This window comes from Dipodomys ordii, unplaced genomic scaffold (assembly GCF_000151885.1).
Source record: "Dipodomys ordii isolate 6190 unplaced genomic scaffold, Dord_2.0 Scaffold15, whole genome shotgun sequence".
In the NCBI taxonomy this organism is placed as follows: Eukaryota; Metazoa; Chordata; class Mammalia; order Rodentia; family Heteromyidae; genus Dipodomys; species Dipodomys ordii.
Window position 1 is genome coordinate 15,092,496 of NW_012267231.1, and position 18,569 is coordinate 15,111,064.

The 18,569-nt window shown below is 57.9% G+C and overlaps 1 protein-coding gene across 1 annotated transcript in view; it reads right to left on the bottom strand.

Annotated features, from left to right (window-relative positions):
* The window catches only part of Hcn4 (hyperpolarization activated cyclic nucleotide gated potassium channel 4), a gene marked incomplete at its 5' end in the record, with an annotated part of 37,287 nt that overhangs the window by 1,141 nt on the left and 17,577 nt on the right, over window positions 1-18,569 (bottom strand). Inside the window, 7 exons of the mRNA XM_013011919.1 lie at window positions 4-136; window positions 473-637; window positions 2,358-2,598; window positions 2,700-2,846; window positions 4,212-4,430; window positions 6,315-6,476; window positions 15,387-15,810. Of these exons, the coding sequence (XP_012867373.1) occupies window positions 4-136; window positions 473-637; window positions 2,358-2,598; window positions 2,700-2,846; window positions 4,212-4,430; window positions 6,315-6,476; window positions 15,387-15,810 (1,491 nt within the window). The remainder of the gene's footprint in view (window positions 1-3; window positions 137-472; window positions 638-2,357; window positions 2,599-2,699; window positions 2,847-4,211; window positions 4,431-6,314; window positions 6,477-15,386; window positions 15,811-18,569) is intronic.

Genomic DNA, 18,569 nt, shown 5'->3' on the forward strand with positions numbered 1-18,569 from the left:
TGGGCGCGGTGCGCGCAGTGCGCCATCTCGCGGTCGTGCTGCACGATCTGCTGGATGATCTCGTTCTCCTGGTAGTTGAACACGCCCGAGTTGAGGTCGTGCTGCACTTTGTGGAGGAGGATGGAGTTCTTCTTGCCTGGGTCACGGAACGCGAGCGGGGGCTCAGGCCAGGGCCGGGGGCTGGGGGGCTGCGGGTCCCCCCTTCCCACCGGGCCGGGGCTCGGTCTCCCCCCTTCCCACCGGGCCGGGGCTCGGTCTCCCCCCTTCCCACCGGGCCGGGGCTCGGTCTCCCCCCTTCCCACCGGGCCGGGGCTGGGTCTCCCCCCTTCCCACCGGGCCGGGGCTGGGTCTCCCCCCTTCCCACCGGGCCGGGGCTGGGTCTCCCCCCTTCCCACCGGGCCGGGGCTCGGTCTCCCCCCTTCCCACCGGGCCGGGGCTCACCCCCCCACCGCGCCTCCCCCCGGCCCCTCACCGATGCGGTCCAGGCGGTCCAGCGCCACGGTCTCGAAGGCCCGCCGCATCATGGGGTACTCCTCCAGCACCTCATTGAAGTTGTCCACGCTCAGCGAGTACAGGCGGCAGTAGGTGTCCGCCCTGACGCTGGCCGTGCGCCGGCCCCGGGTCAGCAGGCAGATCTCTGCAGGACAGGAGCGCTCAGCGCGGGAGGGCTCAGTGTGGGGAGGACTCAGCGTGGGGAGGGCTCAGTGTGGGGAGGACTCAGCGCGGGGCGGACTCAGCGTGGGGAGGGCTCAGCACGGGAGGACTCAGCATGGGAAGGGCTCAGCACGGGAGGACTCAGCACGGGAGGGCTCAGCACGGGAGGACTCAGTGTGGGGAGGACTCAGCGTGGGGAGGACTCAATGTGGGGAGGACTCAGCGTGGGGAGGACTCAGTGTGGGGAGGACTCAGCGTGGGGAGGACTCAGTGTGGGGAGGGCTCAGCGTGGGGAGCACTCAGCACGGGAGGACTCAGCGTGGGGAGCACTCAGCACGGGAGGACTCAGCGTGGGGAGCACTCAGCGTGGGGAGGACTCAGCACAGAGGACTCAGCGTGGGAAGGATTCAGTGTGGGGAGCACTCAGCATGGGGAGGGCTCAGCATGGGGAGGGCTCAGCATGGGGAGGGCTCAGCACAGAGGACTCAGTGTGGGGAGGACTCAGCACAGAGGACTCAGCGTGGGAAGGATTCAGTGTGGGGAGCACTCAGCACGGGAGAGGACTCAGTGTGGGGAGGGCTCAGCATGGGGAGGGCTCAGCACAGAGGACTCAGTGTGGGGAGGGCTCAGCATGGGGAGGGCTCAGCACAGAGGACTCAGTGTGGGGAGGACTCAGCATGGGGAGGGCTCAGCACAGAGGACTCAGTGTGGGGAGGACTCAGCGTGGGGAGGACTCAGCGTGGGGAGGATTCAGTGTGGGGAGTACTCAGCCTGGAGAGGACTCAGCCTGGAGAGGACTCAGCCTGGAGAGGACTCAGCAGGGGGAGGACTCAGCACAGACAGGACTCAGCGCGGGGAACACTCAAGCATGGGGAGAACTCAAGCATGGGGAGGACACAGCAGGGAGAGGACTCAGCATGGGGAGGACTTAGTACAAGGAGGACTCAGCACAGGGAGGATTCAGCACGGGAGGACTAAACATGGGGAGAACTCAGAACAAGACAGTATTCAGCCTGGGGAGGACTCCGCATGGGAGAAGCACCAGGGCCTTGATCTTGGGGCCCGCTGCTTGGTACAGCGGCTTCACAGGCCCTCGATGCACCATCCTAGGCTGAAGCTACAGTAGACACCCACACCTCCCTACCACAGAGGTATGTCAGCTGCGCTCTCTGCACACTCCGGAGATGACCTGAAACGCCAGCTCAGGGCGGGATCTGCAGGCAGGGCTTCGGGAGGTGACCATATCACACCGGTGCAGCTGGCATAAATTTCATGAAGTGGCCGGCGCCAGTGGCTCACACCTGTCATCCTAAGTACTATGGACGCTGAGATCTGAGGATCGTGGTTCAAAGCCAGCCCAGGGCAGGAAAATCCCTGAGACTCTTAACCTCCAATGAACCACCAGAAGACCAGAAGTGGAGCTGGAGCTCAGCATGGTCGAGTGCGAGGCTTGGGCAAAAAGAGCTGAGGGACAGCGCCCAGGCCCAGAGTTCAAATGAATGAATGATAAATAACTCGCTGAGAGCCACAGCATTCATGGGAAGAGGCCACAGCAAGATGGCGGTCATCTGCGACCGCGAAGGGGCCCCTCAAGAGAACCCCAACCTCTGGCCGAGTCCCAGCCTCTGGAGCTGTGAGACACGATGAACTTGCGCTGTTGATAAAAGCTGCCAGAACTCGGGGATCCCCACTAGCCAGCTCACCTCCAAAATAGGAGCCGTCAGCCAGCTTGGTCTCCTTGTTACCCTTGGTGAGCACGCTGACCACGCCGTGCTGGATGAAGTACATCTTCTTGCCGATGGTGCCTTCGCGGATGATGTAGTCCCCGGGCTGGAAGACCTCAAAGCGCAGCTTGGTCAGCATGGACGTCACGAAGTTGGGGTCCGCGTTGGCGAACAGCGGCATGGAGGCCACCAGCTTCCGGCAGTTGAAGTTGATGATCTCCTGTGTGTGTGGGGGGGGGGAGTCGGAGTTAGGATGCAGGAAGGAGGGGGGTGGAGGAACATCCCCCCACCCCCCCCCGCCCAGGCTCCCCTCCAGCTCACCTCGCGCAGCGGCTCGCTCAGCTCACCCAGGATGCTCTCCTCGTCGAACATCTTGCCTTGGTAGCGGTGCTCGTAGTAATCGTGGATCCGCTGCCGCGTGTCGGGAGGGAGCTTGTGGAAAGACATGTACTGCTCCACCTGCTTGTACTGTGTGTGTGTGGGGCGGGGGGATTGGGAGGAAGAGAAAGGTGGTCACCTCTAGGCAGCCTGCCCAGCTGCACCAGGATTACAGGCATGCGCTACCATGCCCAACCTGGCTGACTTCTCCTTCTCTGCCATGTTGAGTGGCCTGGAATTTCTCTTCCACGTTTCCTCCCGCTGCTTCCCCTCAGCAAGCCTGCCCCCCCAGCTCTGCAGATTCTCCTGAGCCCTCTCCTTGTTTTGTTGCAGTGGGGTCTTGCTGATCTGAAACTCATGATCCTCCTGCTTGAATGCTGGGATTATAGGTGTGTGCCACCACGCCCAGCTCACTGCTGTGTGCGGAGTGGACTGGCAGAGCGGATGAATACTGCTCACTCTGTCAATGTGGCATCAAGGGTCTGACTCGCAGAACCTCCCAGACACCCATCCACCGCCTTATGGACAGGTAACAGCCATTGCTGGTCAGTCTGCAAGCGAGGCTGAGATCATCAGGAAGCTGCAGCAGTGGCCTGGGGTCGCTGCTGGGGTGGACTAAAGGGAGAGGCCCGCCTGCTCGGAGGCGGGCATCCACAGCAGAGCTGGGGTTTCTGCCTCAGTGTCTGCGTGAAGGGTGGTGATCTGGAGCGGAGGGGCAGGGGAGATGTGACGGGAGATAGGGGACACGCATGGAACCCTCCAGAGCTGAGAATGAAGCCCAGCCTTTGCAGTTCGTACATGGACACGTGTGAGGGCGGCGTGGAAGGTCGTCACGCCTCAACAAACTACCAGAGGGGAGGAGGGCCAGGCCAGGAAGGAAGGAAACCCAGCGCTGTCATCATGGAAACCAAGTGAGCCATACATAGGCCTGGGACCTGCTGAACACTGACAGGCTGAGCAAAGACCCAGAAAGATCTACTGGTTGAAGGATCAACAGAGAGACTGACACGCCACTGAGGGAGGAGGGCAGGCACAAGTCAGGAGGCCTTGATGGAGCCGGGCGCTGGTGCGCACACCTGTCATCCCAGCTACTCAGGAGGCTAAGAGCTGAGGATCGTGGTTCAAGGCCAGCCTGGGCAGGAAAATCTGTGAGACCCTTATCTCCAATGATCTACCAAAAAAGCCACAAGTGGCGCTGTGGCTCAAGTGGTAGAGCGCTAGCGTTGAGCACAAAAGTTCAAGGACAGTGCCCAGGCCCTGAGTTCAAGCCCAAGGACTGAGGAGCACGTGCACACAGAGACTCACAGGGCCCTTTCTGGGTTTCAGGCCAGAGAGCTGATGGGAAATCTCATCTAGGAGGTGTCCCCAGCGCCACCCCGCAGCCTAGATCACAGGCAGGGCTGGCACCCGCGGGCTGCCCCTGCGTTGTTCCCTCTGGCCAAGGCTCCGGCCTACCTTCTCCTGGTACTGGCGCCGAGAGGAGTCCAGGGACTGGATGAGGGCGGTGGCGTGGCCGATGAACATGGCGTAGCAGGTGGCGCCCACGATCATGCTGAGCATGGTGAGCCACACGTCCGACATGCCCACGGGCGCCTGCCGCCCGTAGCCGATGCACAGCATGTGGCTCATGGCCTTGAAGAGGGCGTAGGAGTACTGCTTCCCCCACGAGTTGTTCTGCGGACGGACGGGGCACCGGGCTGAACGGGCTGGGCCAGGGGCAGGCGGGGCCCTGCTCGCTCGCCCCCTAGATTTGCTGCCCCCCCAGCCTGACTTTCCCAGTGGCTAAACTTGGGGCTCCCCACCCCCCCAGACCGGTTCTTGCTTTGGCTGATGGTGAGGGACAGGGAGACCCCATTTCCTCTTACAGTGAGGGACAGGGATCCAGCTGGAAATGGGAGCGAGGAGACCAGGGTAGCCCCCGCGGGGTAGCCTGGAGCCTCTTTGGCTGAATAGCAAGTTCTGCAAGCTGAATCACTCCCCTACCTCGCTGTCCCTAGCTGGTCAACATATGCCCACTCGCACCCCAAACCACTGCTAAGCAAAGCCCACGCCCCTACTGACCTTCACTACAAAACCAGACACTCCCCCCGGGGGCTGGGGGACAGCGGGGCAGTCAGAGCCCCCCAAACCTGGTCCTCCTTTGACGATTCAAGTGGAAGTTAACCCCCACCCCCACCCCATGGAAGGAAGCCTGTCCACCCACCCGGGGCTGTGGCCACTAGCTCCGCTCCCACTGCCTCAGAGGTGGCCTGCAGAGGAGGTGACGAGGAGGCTCGTGGCTATATCTGTCTCCAAAGCCAGCCGGTGGTGTCGCCAAGAAGGCTCGGCGTGGGCACACTTCCGGAATGCAGTGTGCCAGGGGCCTGTCCCCTTCCCATCCAGAGGCCCTGTGCCTCGCGGGAAGTCACCAGTGACCCCACACACACCCGCCCCCTCCCCACTGGCAGGAACCCAAGCCAGTGTGCCCGCCTGCCGTCCCTGCCCTGAGCCCTGCGAACTCCCCTAGCACCGGGCTGCCCGCAGCACCTGCAGGGGGGCAGGCCCAGGACCTCAGAAGCCAGGGCCAAGTTCAAGGTCAACCGTGCTGGGCAGGGCTGGGCTCCTGCCTTGAGCACAGCGGCTCAGTCCACACCAGGGCAGGGCGGGCAGAGCTGGCTGGCTCCCGGGAGTGGAAGGGGTCTGGGGAGCCCAAGGGCAGCCCCCCCCCCGAGTTGCCTATGTTTTAGGGGAGGAAGGGGAGCTTCCAGACGCATTGCTGAGCCTCTGGGGGAGGGGCACGGGGGGGGAGGGGGAGGCTCAATCCCCAGGCCTGGCTGGGCGCATTCATTTACACTTAGCTCATCAAAAGGCTGTTCTGCAAAGGCCTGTGGGATGCTGGAAGACCTTGGGGTCTCTTTTTCCCTCCCCTGGGGCCCTGGGCATTTGCTTTCAGACCAAACCACACACTGCCTAAGGCGGGGAGGACAATCAGTAGCTCATCACAGCCAGAGAAAGGCTCACGGGTTTGGATTTTTTTGGGGGGAGAGGAGGGTCTTTCCACCCCCATGGGAGGCTGTTCCTGCCCAAGCAGGGCTGGGGGTGGGGGGGCTCTTCCTCATGGCTTCTAGGGCTCCAGGTACTTACCCAGCTGCAGGGCTGGAGGGGACGGGAGGCCAGGCTGCCATCTGCCTCTCCATGGCTGGTGTGCATGTGTATGCACGTGCGTGCATGTGTGTGTGTGTATGTGTGTGTGTGTGTGTCTGTCTGTCTGTCTGGGAGCCAGGCATCCCAGCTCTACCTCTGGAGCAGAAAATGTTCCTGTCTAATAATCTGGTCATCCGTGTGGGCTAGAGATGTCTAATTCCTGGGGTTCAGCTTCTAGGGGGGGGCAGCAGATCTGAGGTCACATCCGGTCCCGGGGGCCTTAAGTCTTCTTGGATGGCATCAGGCCACACTGTGTAGCTGCGATGGTTGAAAGGGGGCAGCGACAGTTCACAGCCAAGGGCTGCAGATGGCATCGGGCACGGGGTCCGGGAGACGAGGGCCCCTCGGGGGAGGCGGGGGGCGGGGCGCACTCACCACCATGCCGTTCATGGACACCCAGCAGTCGTGCGGGAAGTCCTGCAGCATGGGCACCAGGAACTGCAGGCAGCCGTCCCAGTGGCACAGCAGCAGCATCATGCCGATGAGGTTCACGATGCGCACCACGGCGCTGGCTAGGTCGTAGGTCATGTGGAAGATCTGCCGGCAGAGGTGCGGGGTGAGGGGCGCAGGCGCCGCCCCGCCCCATGGCCACCATTGCCGGCCACACGCAGGCCAGGCCGGATCAGAGGAGAGACAGCTGGGCCTGAGCCCCCCCAAGAGGTAAGAATTACAGGCTGTGGGGTCCCAGAGAGGGGGCCCGGGGCGGGCCTAGGGTCACCTACAGGAGATACAACCGTCAGACTATGTGGATCCTAGTGTAGACCATGCACAGTCTGAGAAGACACCTTGTTGGTATACCAGCCGCACACCTGCCATTCCAGCTACTTAGGAGGCTGAGCTCTGAGAATCATGGTTCAAAGCCAGCCAGGGCAGGGAAGCATAAGACTCTGATCCCCAATAAACTATCCCCATCCCCAAAGGGGGAAAACAAAGACAAACCACAGACATGGAACTCTGGCTCGAACGGTTTACATGCTAACCTTGAGCAAAAGCAGCTCAGAGACAGTGCCCAGGCCCTGAGTTCAAGCCCCAGCACGAGCACGAGATAACCTTGTGGATACAGGATGCTCTCCAGGAGCCATGGTTTAGAGTCAGGCCCAGGGCTGGAACTTAGAATCTCTGAATCCAGCCCAGGAGCCTACAGTGAGGGCAAAGTCAGCCCTCAGATGGGGGGGGGGAGCAGCCTTGGGCCACAGGCTCCACGTTCCTCCCCCGCCCCCCAGGCCCGGAATCTACCCAACTCCTAGCCGCACTGATCTTGAAAAGAATATAAACCCAACCTCTCTGATCATGTTTTTCTTGTCATCTGGAAAATGGTGATAAAAACGTCTTAGCGGAACGAGTTGTCAAAAAGATTAAATTATACATATAAAGTGCTTACTTAATACTGAGTAGAGAAGTATTGGATAAATTACAAGCCGTAATGAACTGCTAAGTTGTTATTAATAATTCATCTTCCCTTAGCAAGTGTAAGTAGTAATGCTCTAGGGTGTTTTTTTGGGGGGGTTGTTGCTTGCATCAAGGATGGCGGCCCCCTGAGCCCCGGCCCCCAGCCCCCCTCCACTCCTGAGGCTCCAAGGAGGCTGTGGCAGGGCAGCGTGGACCTGCCCAGTATCCCTGCTCGCTTCCCCTTCCTGACGTTACGCACGCTGGCGTCTGGCAGGAGTCACCATGGGGATGGTACAGCGAGGCAGGCAGGGCTGGGGAGTCTAAGGCAGGCCTGTAGAGGTCCTGGCCAAGGAGGAATGGGCTTGGGGTGGCTCCAGCCACCAAGCTTTAGTTCTGCTCCCTCAACAGTGGGCAAATGCACTGCTTCTGGAAAGGGGCTTTGGGCCAGAGATCTAATGGAAAGCCATTTCAGAAGAAGAAAGGTGAGGCCCAAAGAGACAGGCTCCAGAATTCCCTCTTCTCAGTCCTGATCCTGAAGATCAAGGCCATGGGCACAGTGGTCCACGGTGGGCAGGACGGAAGGCCCGGAGCTGGGCCCTGCTGAGACCGGGCTGGGGTCCCAGAGGCAGGCCGACTCCTAATGCTCAATGATCTGTCTCCAGATGGACGCGTCCCAACCCCCACTCTTCCCTGTCTCCCATCTAGTGCCACTGGTGTCGCATCTGCTCAGCCTAGGCCCTTGGGCCCACATCCTGCAGAGACATCTCCAGATTTTCTACTCCAGTCCAATCCCAGAAGAACCCCCCGATTAGACTCTTGGGCCTTCCAGTCCAGCTGAGCAGCTAGAAAGTAACCTTCAAGACATCAAGTGGGGGCTGGGAAGGTGGCTCAGTGGTGGAGCGCTTGCCTTGCATACGTGAGGCCCTGGGTTCGATTCCTCAGCACCACATAAGCAGAAAAACCTGGAAGTGGTGCTGTGGCTCAAGTGATAGAGCGCTAGCCTTGAACTGAAGAGCTGAGGGACAGCGCCCAGCCCCAGAGTTCAGACCCCAGGACTGCCAAAAAAATAAAAAGGACATCAAGAGGGCTGTGGTACTCTGACTCCACCTGCAGGCTGTGGCTCCCGTGGCCTCTGTGGCCTGGATTCCAACCAGTCCACCTCCCTCCCTGTGCGCGCGGTCCCCTCCTGCAGCTGCCCTGGAGATCTGCAGGCCCCAGCCAGTTCTTACTGGCCTCAGTACGTGGCTAATTCCCACCTGCTGTATGTTCTTCCTTCAGCTCCTTCTATTGACAGCCATTTCATGGAAAGGCCCTACAGCCCTGTGAGAAGCAGGCCCAGCTCCTCCCGGCCACCCTCCCCGGGGATGGACTCTTGGCCTGATTCATTTCCTCTGTGGCAGGAAAATCACATTTACTGCCAGTGGTGGTAGCACACGTCTATAATCCCAGCAACTCCGGAGATGGAGAGCTAAAAGATGGTGGTTCCAGGCCACCCTGGGCACAACAAGATAATTTATCTGAAAAAAAGTAATAACCTAAATGCTGGGCACTGGTGACTCATGCCTGTCATCCTAACTACTCAGGAAGCTGAGATTTGAAGGCTGAAGTTCACAGCCAGCCCAAGCAGACAAATCCATGACACTCTGATCTCCAATTAGCAAAAAAAAAAAAAAAAGCCAGAAGTAGAGGTATGGTTCAAGTGGTAGAGTGCTAGCCTTGCGTGAAAAAGCCACACAAGACCTCCAGGCCCTGAGTTCAAGCACACACATAATAAATGAATAACCTCAACAAACAAAAAGGCCTGGTGGTGTGGCTCAAGTGGTAGAGCAGGGGCTGGGAAGGTGGCTCAGTGGTAGAGTGCTTGCCTTGCATGCATGAGGCCCTGGGTTCCATTCCTCAGCACTACATTAGCAGAAAAACCTGAAAGTGGCGCTGTGGCTCAAGTGGTAGAGCGCTCGCCTTGAGCTGAAGAGCTGAGGGACAGCGCCCAGGCCCAGAGTTCAGGCCCCACGACCAAAAAAACTAAAAACAAAACCAAGTGGTAGAGCACTTGCCTAGCAAATGTAAGACCCTGAATTTAAACCCTAGTACTGCCAAGTAATAATAATAATAATTTAAAAACTGACATTTACTATCTGGCTTAATACTCTATGAGATAAAGAGTTCTTTTCTGCATTTTGCACTTCGGTATTCCTCCATGCTTAGCAGGGAGGCCTTTCAAACACCTGCTAGTTGCTCGGATATCTGTGTAGATGCTTAGCTGAATGAACGCATGTTGTTGGGGAGGTAATGTTGTATGGCCGGGCCGGGGCGGCCAGGCCTCAATCCCAACTCCTGTCTACCAGCCGCTCTGGCTCGCAGAGAAAGAAGCATCTGGGCTGGCCTGTGTTCACACAATGTCTTCAATTCTTCTTTGCCTACTTTTTCATTTTTTCTTTCCTTCATAATTGATTTTCTTCCAAGATGGCGTCTTTTCTGTCTCCTTTTTTGCCTTTGCCACTACCGACGCAGGGCTCAGGAGCTGTGGAGCACTCTGTGGCACTGGGAATCTGGGGGTGCGCTGGGAAGACACAGCACAGCCCCCCCCCCCGCCAGGTGAACGAGGGCCCGGGTGGAGGATAGGTGCAAGGTTCTGACTGCAGAGCCTTGCAGATCCAAATCCGAGCTTCCAGGGGGACGCCACTGGCCGCATCCCAAGCACTGGACAGCACCCAGGATGTGGTTGCTGAGAGCCAGGTTGGCTGTTGTTGGGAGAAACGGCTCGAGGCTGTGTGCGCCGACCACGGGCTGCGGGACCAGCCACCTGCCCATCAGCTGCGCTGGGTCAATATTTGCCTTGCTCTTTATATTTCATTAAAACTTGCTTTCACGATGTTGGTTCTCCCTCGGGGAGGGTGGGGGGGCCGAGCATCTTCCTCTCCAGGTCGCCCCAGGCCGCCCCAGGCCTCGCCAGGCAGATAGGCCCCTCCTACCCTCTGGGAGGCCACGCCCACTCCCCTGCCACACCTCCCCTGCGCCTCACTCTCCTAATCTGTGGAATGGGTCAGCAGCTGCAAGCTCCCAGATCGGCCTTGGGAATCACGTCCACGTGGCTCACCGTGGGTAGTGTGCGCATAGCGGGTTCCTTCCCTTCCCTTCCTCTCCCAGCACCGGAAATGGTCAGTCAAGCTGCCTGGGGCTTCCTCTTCCTGGGACCTGTTGCATTCCTCTCCAGAGCCTCATTTGCTCCACCTGGAAAACCAGGAACTTCCGGGGCCTCTCAGGACCCACGGCGGGAGGCACGGTATGCCGCTGCAGCCAGGGTCCAGCCCCAGCCTCCCTCCAACCCCACGACCTCGCCCCACTGCGCCCCCGAGGCTGACAGCTGGAGGAACCATCAGGGTCCACCCAGCCGCTCAGGCCTGGCATCCTGCCTCCAGCCTGCTGGGAGAAGAGAAGCTTCTGGAATGGGTCGCTGGAGTGCAGGGGAACAGCTGAAGGGGGGAGGAGGGGGCAACCGAGGTTTCTAACAATAGCCCTGGAGCCTGTAACAAGCTCACACCTCAGAGGGAGGGCCAGGCTGGCTGGGGGAGGCCAGGCAGGGAGGCTGCTGACCTAGATCTCCCGGGGACAGAAAGACGGAGGCTGGGGTCCCTGCCAGCACCGTCCTCGCCTAGCCCCCCCCCCCAGCGCCTTCCTTTAAGCCCTGTCAGCCACGAGCAGGACCTCAGCACAGGTTCTGTTTTTACCAAGAGATACTTGAGCCTGAGCTGGGGGGGGGGGATGATGAAGAGGAGAGGGAAGGTGGGGGGGGGTAGTGGAGAGGAGAGGGAGGTAGGGGGGGCAAGCCTCAGAAAACACCAGCACGCCGTTAGCTGAGGAAACGGAAGCCCAGCAAGGAAGAGATCAGAGCGCTCCTGTGACCCGGACACCACCCCCCCCCGACCCCCCCAGCCCTCCCCAGCAAGCTGAGCCTGAGAGAAACTTGGGGCCCAAGAGGGCTGACAAGATGGGGTTCATGAAGCCAGCTGGGAAAGCCCAGTCCAATCCCAGGGGTTCAGGGCTGTGTGCCCTGCCGCCTAGAGAAATGAGCTCAAAGCAATTTCCTCTGCAGCTGGTAGGAGAGATAAGGGTGTGCAGGGGTGTGTGGGGGGGCACAGAGCTACCCATCTGGCCTCCTGGGATCTCCCTGCCTGCCAAGTAGATTGAGTAGCAATGTCCAGGTCAGGACCCCCCGAGGGCCCCCTGGGGCCTCTGCCTTCCCAGCGACAAGGCCCAGGCTACACACAGCCTAGCTCACCACGTCTGGACGGTCCAGAATGGAGCCGGGCTGTGCAGATGGCAGCCCTGGGTCTGAGCTCCTGGCATGAATGACCACGACCCCCCGCAAGGGCCCAGGACTACCAGGGGAGCAAGGCTGGCCTCCAGGGGTCGCTGCGGCTTCCACGGAGGCGCCATTGATGACAAATGGGGCAGTGGAGAAGCCAGCAGGGTCTTGCATTTCTACCTGTGATGGGCATTCTGGGAAATAATGCCTTCCTCCTTCCTTCACAGCGCGGGGCGGCCATCCCCCGACCCCCTCTCCCCCCCCCCCACTGTCCCTTCTCCATCCTGACCGCAGACTCCCCCCACCCCCTCCCTCCACCTCTCAGGGATCTCCAACCCATCCGACCCCCCCCCGTGTCCCCCACGCAGGTCAGAGCACAGCTGGATGGTGAGCATCTGGAGTGAGTGGGGGCAGGGCACCCAGTGAAGGGCACCAGAGGGAGCTTCATGGCATCGGAGGAGCAGAACAGAAGGGAGATCCTCCGTCATACAGATCCCACCACTGAGTGGCACAGCGGCCCCTTCGGATCGGATCAGTCTCCTCGCCAGGTGAATGGGGGCTAAGCCCCGCCCTGTGTACCACGAGTAACCAATGGCCTGCTGCTAACACATTGGGGGAGGAGTGTTTATTAAAGAACTTCTTTTACTCAGGGCCTGGGTGCTGTCCAGCTCAAGGCTGGTGCTCTACCATTTGAGCCACAGCTCCACCTCCAGCTTTTTGGCAATTCATTAATTCATAGGAGTCTCGTGGCCTTTCCTTCCTGAGGCTGGCTTTGAACCACAGTCCTCAGATCTCAGCCTCCTGAGTAGCTCGGATGGCAGGCATGCCCTACCAGGGCTTGGCTTTTAAATGGCTCTTCTACATCAGGGCCTGGCTATTAAGTGGCTTTTTTTTTTTTTTTACAGCAGGGTGAAGGTCTCTACAAACATCAGATTCTATAGTCACCCATTCTGCAGATAAAGAGAACAAGGCTCAGAGTCAAGGGAGCAGAGCAGGGCCACACGCTCACACAGTGTGGAGTTGGGGTTTAATTTGGGTCTCCAATGTGCCGTTCCAATTCGAAAGCCCACCAGGAGCCAGGCGCTGGAGGCTCACACCTGTCATCCCAACTACTCAGGAAGCGGAGATCTGAAGATCGTGATTCAAAGCCAGCCTGGGCGGGAAAGTCTGTGAGACAGGGTATCTCCAATGAACCACCAGAAAACCAGAAGTGGAGCTTTTGGCTCAAAGTGGTAGAGTGCTAGGCTTAGGTTAAAAAAAAAAAAAAAAAAAAAAGCTCAGGGACAATGCCCAGGCCCCAAGTTGAAGGCCCACAATGCAACAGGAAAAAAAAGTCACCGGGATCCTGTTACCTGGACCAGGGGCTGCCATGCTCCTGGGAGCGCAGATCCCTCGGCTCCCGCCCGTCCTTCCTCCCGACCTTCAGTGAGTCATGGTCCCTGTTTATCAGCAGGAGTCATGCAAATGCTCCAAGCCACAAAAGTGTATTTCTGCCAGTGTGGGGGGGGGCGGCATTCTGCCGAGCTGGTATAGGCCCTTCGGAGACACGCGTGTTTGCGATGACTCTGACCTGAATCTGCCAAGGGCCCCGCCTGTCAGCCGTGGGTGCAGCAGCCACGTGGGGAGGAGGAGCGGTGCTGGCGGGGACTGTGGACCCAGATCGTGGCCTTTCCACGCAATTCAGGCCTTCTTGGAGACTGGGGACCCACAGACCCGGCCGACAATCCCCATCAGCACGGCCCTCTCCAAGCCCAGAGGAAGGGGTCACAGAGCCCCTCACCCGCAACCCCAGAACCCCCAGGCTGGCCTGCAGGTGTCAAAGCAAGTACTCAGTAGTGACAAACACACCTCTGGGTTCCCAACAAGGTCACTGGCCACATCTTTTCCTCTAGAGACAAGCACCCAGCCCACGGATGAGCTAGGGTTCTTCAAAACTCATTTGCAGGTGTTTTTGTTGTTGTTGTTTGTTTCGTGTTTTGGTCATGGGGCTTGAACTCTGGGCCTGGGCGCTGTCCCTCAGCTTTTCAGCTCAAGGTTAGTGCTCTACCACTTTGAGCCACAGCACTACTTCCGGTTTTCTTGTGGTTCATTGGAGATAAGAGTCCCACAGACTTTCTTGCCCAGGCTGGCTTTGAACTGAGATCCTCAGAACTCACCCTTCCAGAGTAACTAGGCCCCCATCATGGGGCTTGAACTCTGGGCCTGGGTGCTGTCCCTGAGCTCTTCAGCTCAAGGCTAGCGCTCTACCACTTGAGCCACAGCGCCACTTCCAGCCTTTTCTGTTTATGTGGTGCTAAGGAATCAAACCCAGGGCCTCAAGCATGTGAGGCAAGCACTCTATCACTGAGCCACCTTCCCAGCCCCGTGTTTGTTGGTTTTTTAATGTGTGGTCCTGGGATTTGAATTCCAGCCTGGGTGCTGTCCCTGAGCTATTTATTTATTTATTAGCTCAAGGCAGCTACTCTACCACTTGAGCCACACCTGCACATCTAGCTTTCTGAGGGGCAACTAATTGGCAATAACAATCTCACAGACTTTCCTGCCTGGGCTGGCTTCAAACGAGGATCCTCAGGACTCAGTCTCCTGACTTGCTAGGATTACTGGCAGGAGCCACCATTGACTTAGTTTCTGTTGTAATGTTGTGCAAAGGAACCCAGGATCTTGGGGGAGGGGCCACAACCTGCGCAGAGGCTGGCCAGGCTGCTGGCTGAGGCCTGAGAGCGCCCTGCAGACTGCCTTGTGGGCAGAGACATTCCAGCTCTTTTCTTCTGACTGGGAAATGCCCAGCTGTGGCACAGACGGTTTCAGCCAATCCCCACTGAACTTTGATGCCCTGCCCTCAAGGGCTGCCCATCTCTGTCTCCTCCCTCCCTCTCCCCCCCCTGCTCCTCCCTTCCCCCATCACATTCTTACAGAGCCTCATCTCCTGGGTTGCTCTAGAACAGCCAATGTAAAACCACTGTGAACACCGGTCGCCTGTCATCCTAGCTACTCAAGAGGCTGAGATCTGAGGATTGCGGTTCAAAGCCAGACCAGGCAGGAAAGTCCATGAGACTCTTATTTCCAATAAACCACTAGAAAACCGGAAGTGGTGCTGTGGCGAAAGTGGTAGAGCGCTCGCCTTGAGCTGAAGAACTGAGAGACAGAGCCCAGGCCCAGAGTTCAAGCCCCATGACCGACTAAATAAATAAATAAAACCACTGTCAAGAAAAAATTTACCAAAATCAGATTTCCATCATGCTGAATCTGTAGCTCTAAGAACGCTGAGGCCATTCTTCCACAGCAGCAGCTAACCAGGGCTGAGCAGAGGTTGCCCAATCCAGGCAGGTGCATTCCCTAGCTCTTTCTCGTCAGGACCCCACAGCTCCAAATGTCCCCCAAATGGCCCTTTTTTGGCCTTTGGAGTTTACACAACCCCAATTGTGTCTCCTCTCCCATGTGTGTATCTATAGTTGGCCGCTTCCGCCTGCCATTTCACCAATCATCAGGCATGTAACCAGGGGTAAAATCGCTTCACTTTTCAGTTTCCTTGCGCTAAACGCAAGTTCTCGTGCACCCACGTGGCACCCTTTATGGTTGCTATGGACCTGGGTGGGACAGTGTGTATCAAATGCTTTGGGCAGCATCACACACGTGATATGCAGTCCAGAAAGGACTAGTATTTGTCCTCTTGGAGTACGTATGCCTGCTACAATTGGACAGTCGTGTCCAGCAACCTGAGATTTCAGAAGACGGGTGGTCTGGCCACTTACCTCCTCCCACTGGTGAATGTATCGGATCAGGCGTGAGAGCCGCAGGAGGCGGAGGAGGCTGAGGATCTTGGTGAAGCGGACGATGCGCAGGGCCCTGGCGGTCTTGTAGACCTCAGAATCGATGCGCGTCTCCACGATGAGGAAGATGTAGTCCACGGGAATGGAAGAGACGAAGTCCACCACAAACCAGCTCTTGAGGTACTTCATCTTGATGCGCTGCGGGTCGAGGATGATCTCAGTGTTGTCCTCCACGACGATCCCCGTGCGGAAGTTCAGGACCAGGTCGACCAGGAAAAAGGTGTCAGACACCACGTTGAAGACGATCCAGGGCGTGGTGTTCTCGTCCTTGAAGAAGGTGATGCCCACAGGGATGATGATCAGGTTTCCCACCATCAGCAGCAGCATGGTCAGGTCCCAGTAAAATCTGCCGGGGAAAACACAGGACTCGAGTCACCAGGAGAGGGGAGAGACTAAGGGAGGGTGCTCCAAGGGTGAGCCAATAGGAGCCAGAGAAGTCTTGTGTATATAGTTGTTTTGCTTTGTTTTTTGCCAGTCCTGCGGCTTGAACTGAAGGCCTGGGGCACTGCCCCTGAGCCTGTCTGTACTCAAAGCTAGCACTCTACCACTTGAACCACAGCACCACTTCTGGTTTTTTGCTTTTTTTTTTTTTTTTTCTGAGTAGTTTACTGGAAATAAGAGTCTCACAGACTTTCCTGCCTGGGCTGGCTTTGAAGCACGAACCACAGATCTCAGCTTCCTGAGGAGCTAAGATGACAGGCGTGAGCCACCAGTGCCCGGCTGGAAGAGGCTCTTCATGCACTACGAATGCCCTCTGCCCTGCAGTGGGGGGACAAACCTCCTCCATCTTTCCCCTCCCCCCAGGAGAGTTCTGCTGACACGCAAAGCATGCAGGGGCCCCGAGGGAGGGAAAGAGAGGCTGTTTTAGGGTCCGATCACCCCAGCTCCTCCAGACGGAGGCTGGGCTTCCAGGCACATGCCACACACACCGTGACCAGAGGACAAGGAGGTGTCCAGGCCTGTGCCCGGTGCCCGGGAGGTAAGAGTCCTTGGCCCTAGTCCAGGCTCTGCCGTGGATAATACAAGGAGACGCTGAAGGGGTCCCTCTTCACCCTGGGCCTCAGTTTCCCTACTTTGCCATGACTCCTGTCATTCCGATCTGCCCCTCCCCCTCAGCTGGCTCCCTGGAACCCCACCCCCATTACTGAGCAAATGTCTGACCATCTCACTTCCTCACAGGGCTTCTCTTCCCAGCCATCAGATGCCCCACTCGACCTCCAAGAACCCACTAGCCCTCGAGGGCACCCCCCCTCACTGCACCCCTTTCCCCTGGGGCCCAGAAGCACCCGCCGCACCCTCTGCCTACCAGGGTCTCGGGGCAGAGCTCCTCCGAGAGGTGGAGCAGAGCGAGGTGGCACACAGCCGGCTCTTTAGTCTGCGCTGGGGCTGATCTGCCCCCAGAACTGGCAAAGGCCTTCTGCCGTGTGCAGCCAGCACTGCCACGCCCAGACCCACACCTGCGAGGCCTGGCCGCTCCGCCCAGGCCCCTGCCCAAGCACCGAGCCCCACAGCTTGCTGGACAAAGATCACAGGTCAGGCAGAAGCAAGCATCCTCCTCCAGGATAAGTGACCTTTCGGCCAGAAGGAAAGACAGGGTGGGGAACAGGCCAGTATTCTCAAGTCTTCAGGGGGGGGTCTCCCCAAAATCTGGATGGACTTCGGCCTGAAGAGTTCCATGCTTGCCAAGAAATTACTTCACTGCAAATTGTTCTCTTTGCCAGAGTCAACGTGGTGCCGGGAGTGGAGAAGCAGGGCCAGCATGGGCAGGAAGGGCGCCATCCAGAGGCAGCTTCTAGAAGCTTCTTTGAAAGTCAAGCCCTTGAGGATCTCAAGACAGGGGCCTCATGGGGGGGGGTTCTCTCCTTCTCCAAGAACCCACTGGGCCTTGAGGGCACCCCCACACACACACACAGCCTCCACACCCTCCTGAAAAGAACACAGCACTAGCCCATGAGGCCTGGGGCCTAGGAGAATGGCACCAACTACTATGGAATGTTCTGGAGTTGGAAGCACCGCCCAGCCACATTCACACCACTCACCAGCAGCTGCATGCACTCGGCGGGTAACCATTGACACACACACACAGTGTGTCACACACCATGCGTGCACGCTACCATTCCTGTCCATTTAATCTCCCGGGGGGGGGGGAAAAAGAAAACAAAAAAGCAAAAAACAAAACAAAACCCCAATGCTGTAGCACAGAGAAGCCACCAAGGGCCCACGTGCTCCTCTGTACATAAAGCTAATAATACACCCAGGCTAGAAGAGTTTCTAAAATTAACAGATTAGGCGCAAGGCGGCGGGGAATGCTGACTCGGGCAGGCCTGCCTCTCCAGCGCATTGCTCCACCACCCCCCCAGCTCCCTCAATTACAGACCAAATTCAAGACAGTAATTAACAGGAGAATGTTTGCATTTAGTGGTCTTCATAAAACTAAATTACATGAGGCAAAAACACCCATTTCCTTACATTCTGACTAATTGTCTCAATCTCGAGTTTTCCAGATGCTCAAGATATTGCTGGTGGCTGATCCGGGCTGGGGTCTAAACGCTGGAAGTTCTCTGCCTGTCTGGGATCACCCCAGGACGGCTTGGGGTGTAGCAGAACCGGGCGAAGGAGCATGGATCTGAGGCCAGGTTCCAAACTCCAGTTCCATTCCTATGCCATCATTTACCCACACGTGCCTCAGTTTCCTCACTTATCTGATGATGCTAATCACAAGTCAGGCCTGGGGGTGCACACCTGGAAACCCCAAGAGCTTAGGAGGTCAAGAGGAGGAAGATCGCAGTGTGAGGCCAGTCTGGGCAAAGTTAGAAAGAGCCTGCCTGAAAAAAAAAAATAAGCCAGACGCACGTGATTCACACCTGTCGTCCTAGCTACTCAGGAGGCTGAGATCTGAGGGTTATGGTTCAAAGCCAGCCCAGCTACCAAAGTCCATAAGACTCATGTCTCCAATAAACTACTCAACATTTTTAAAAAAGCTGTTAATGGCACTGTGGTTCAAGTGGTAGAGTGCTAGCTTTGAGCAAAAGCAGCTCAGGAACAGCGTCCAGACCGACTTCAAGCCCCAAGACCGGCACAACAACAACAAAAAGAAAATCGCCA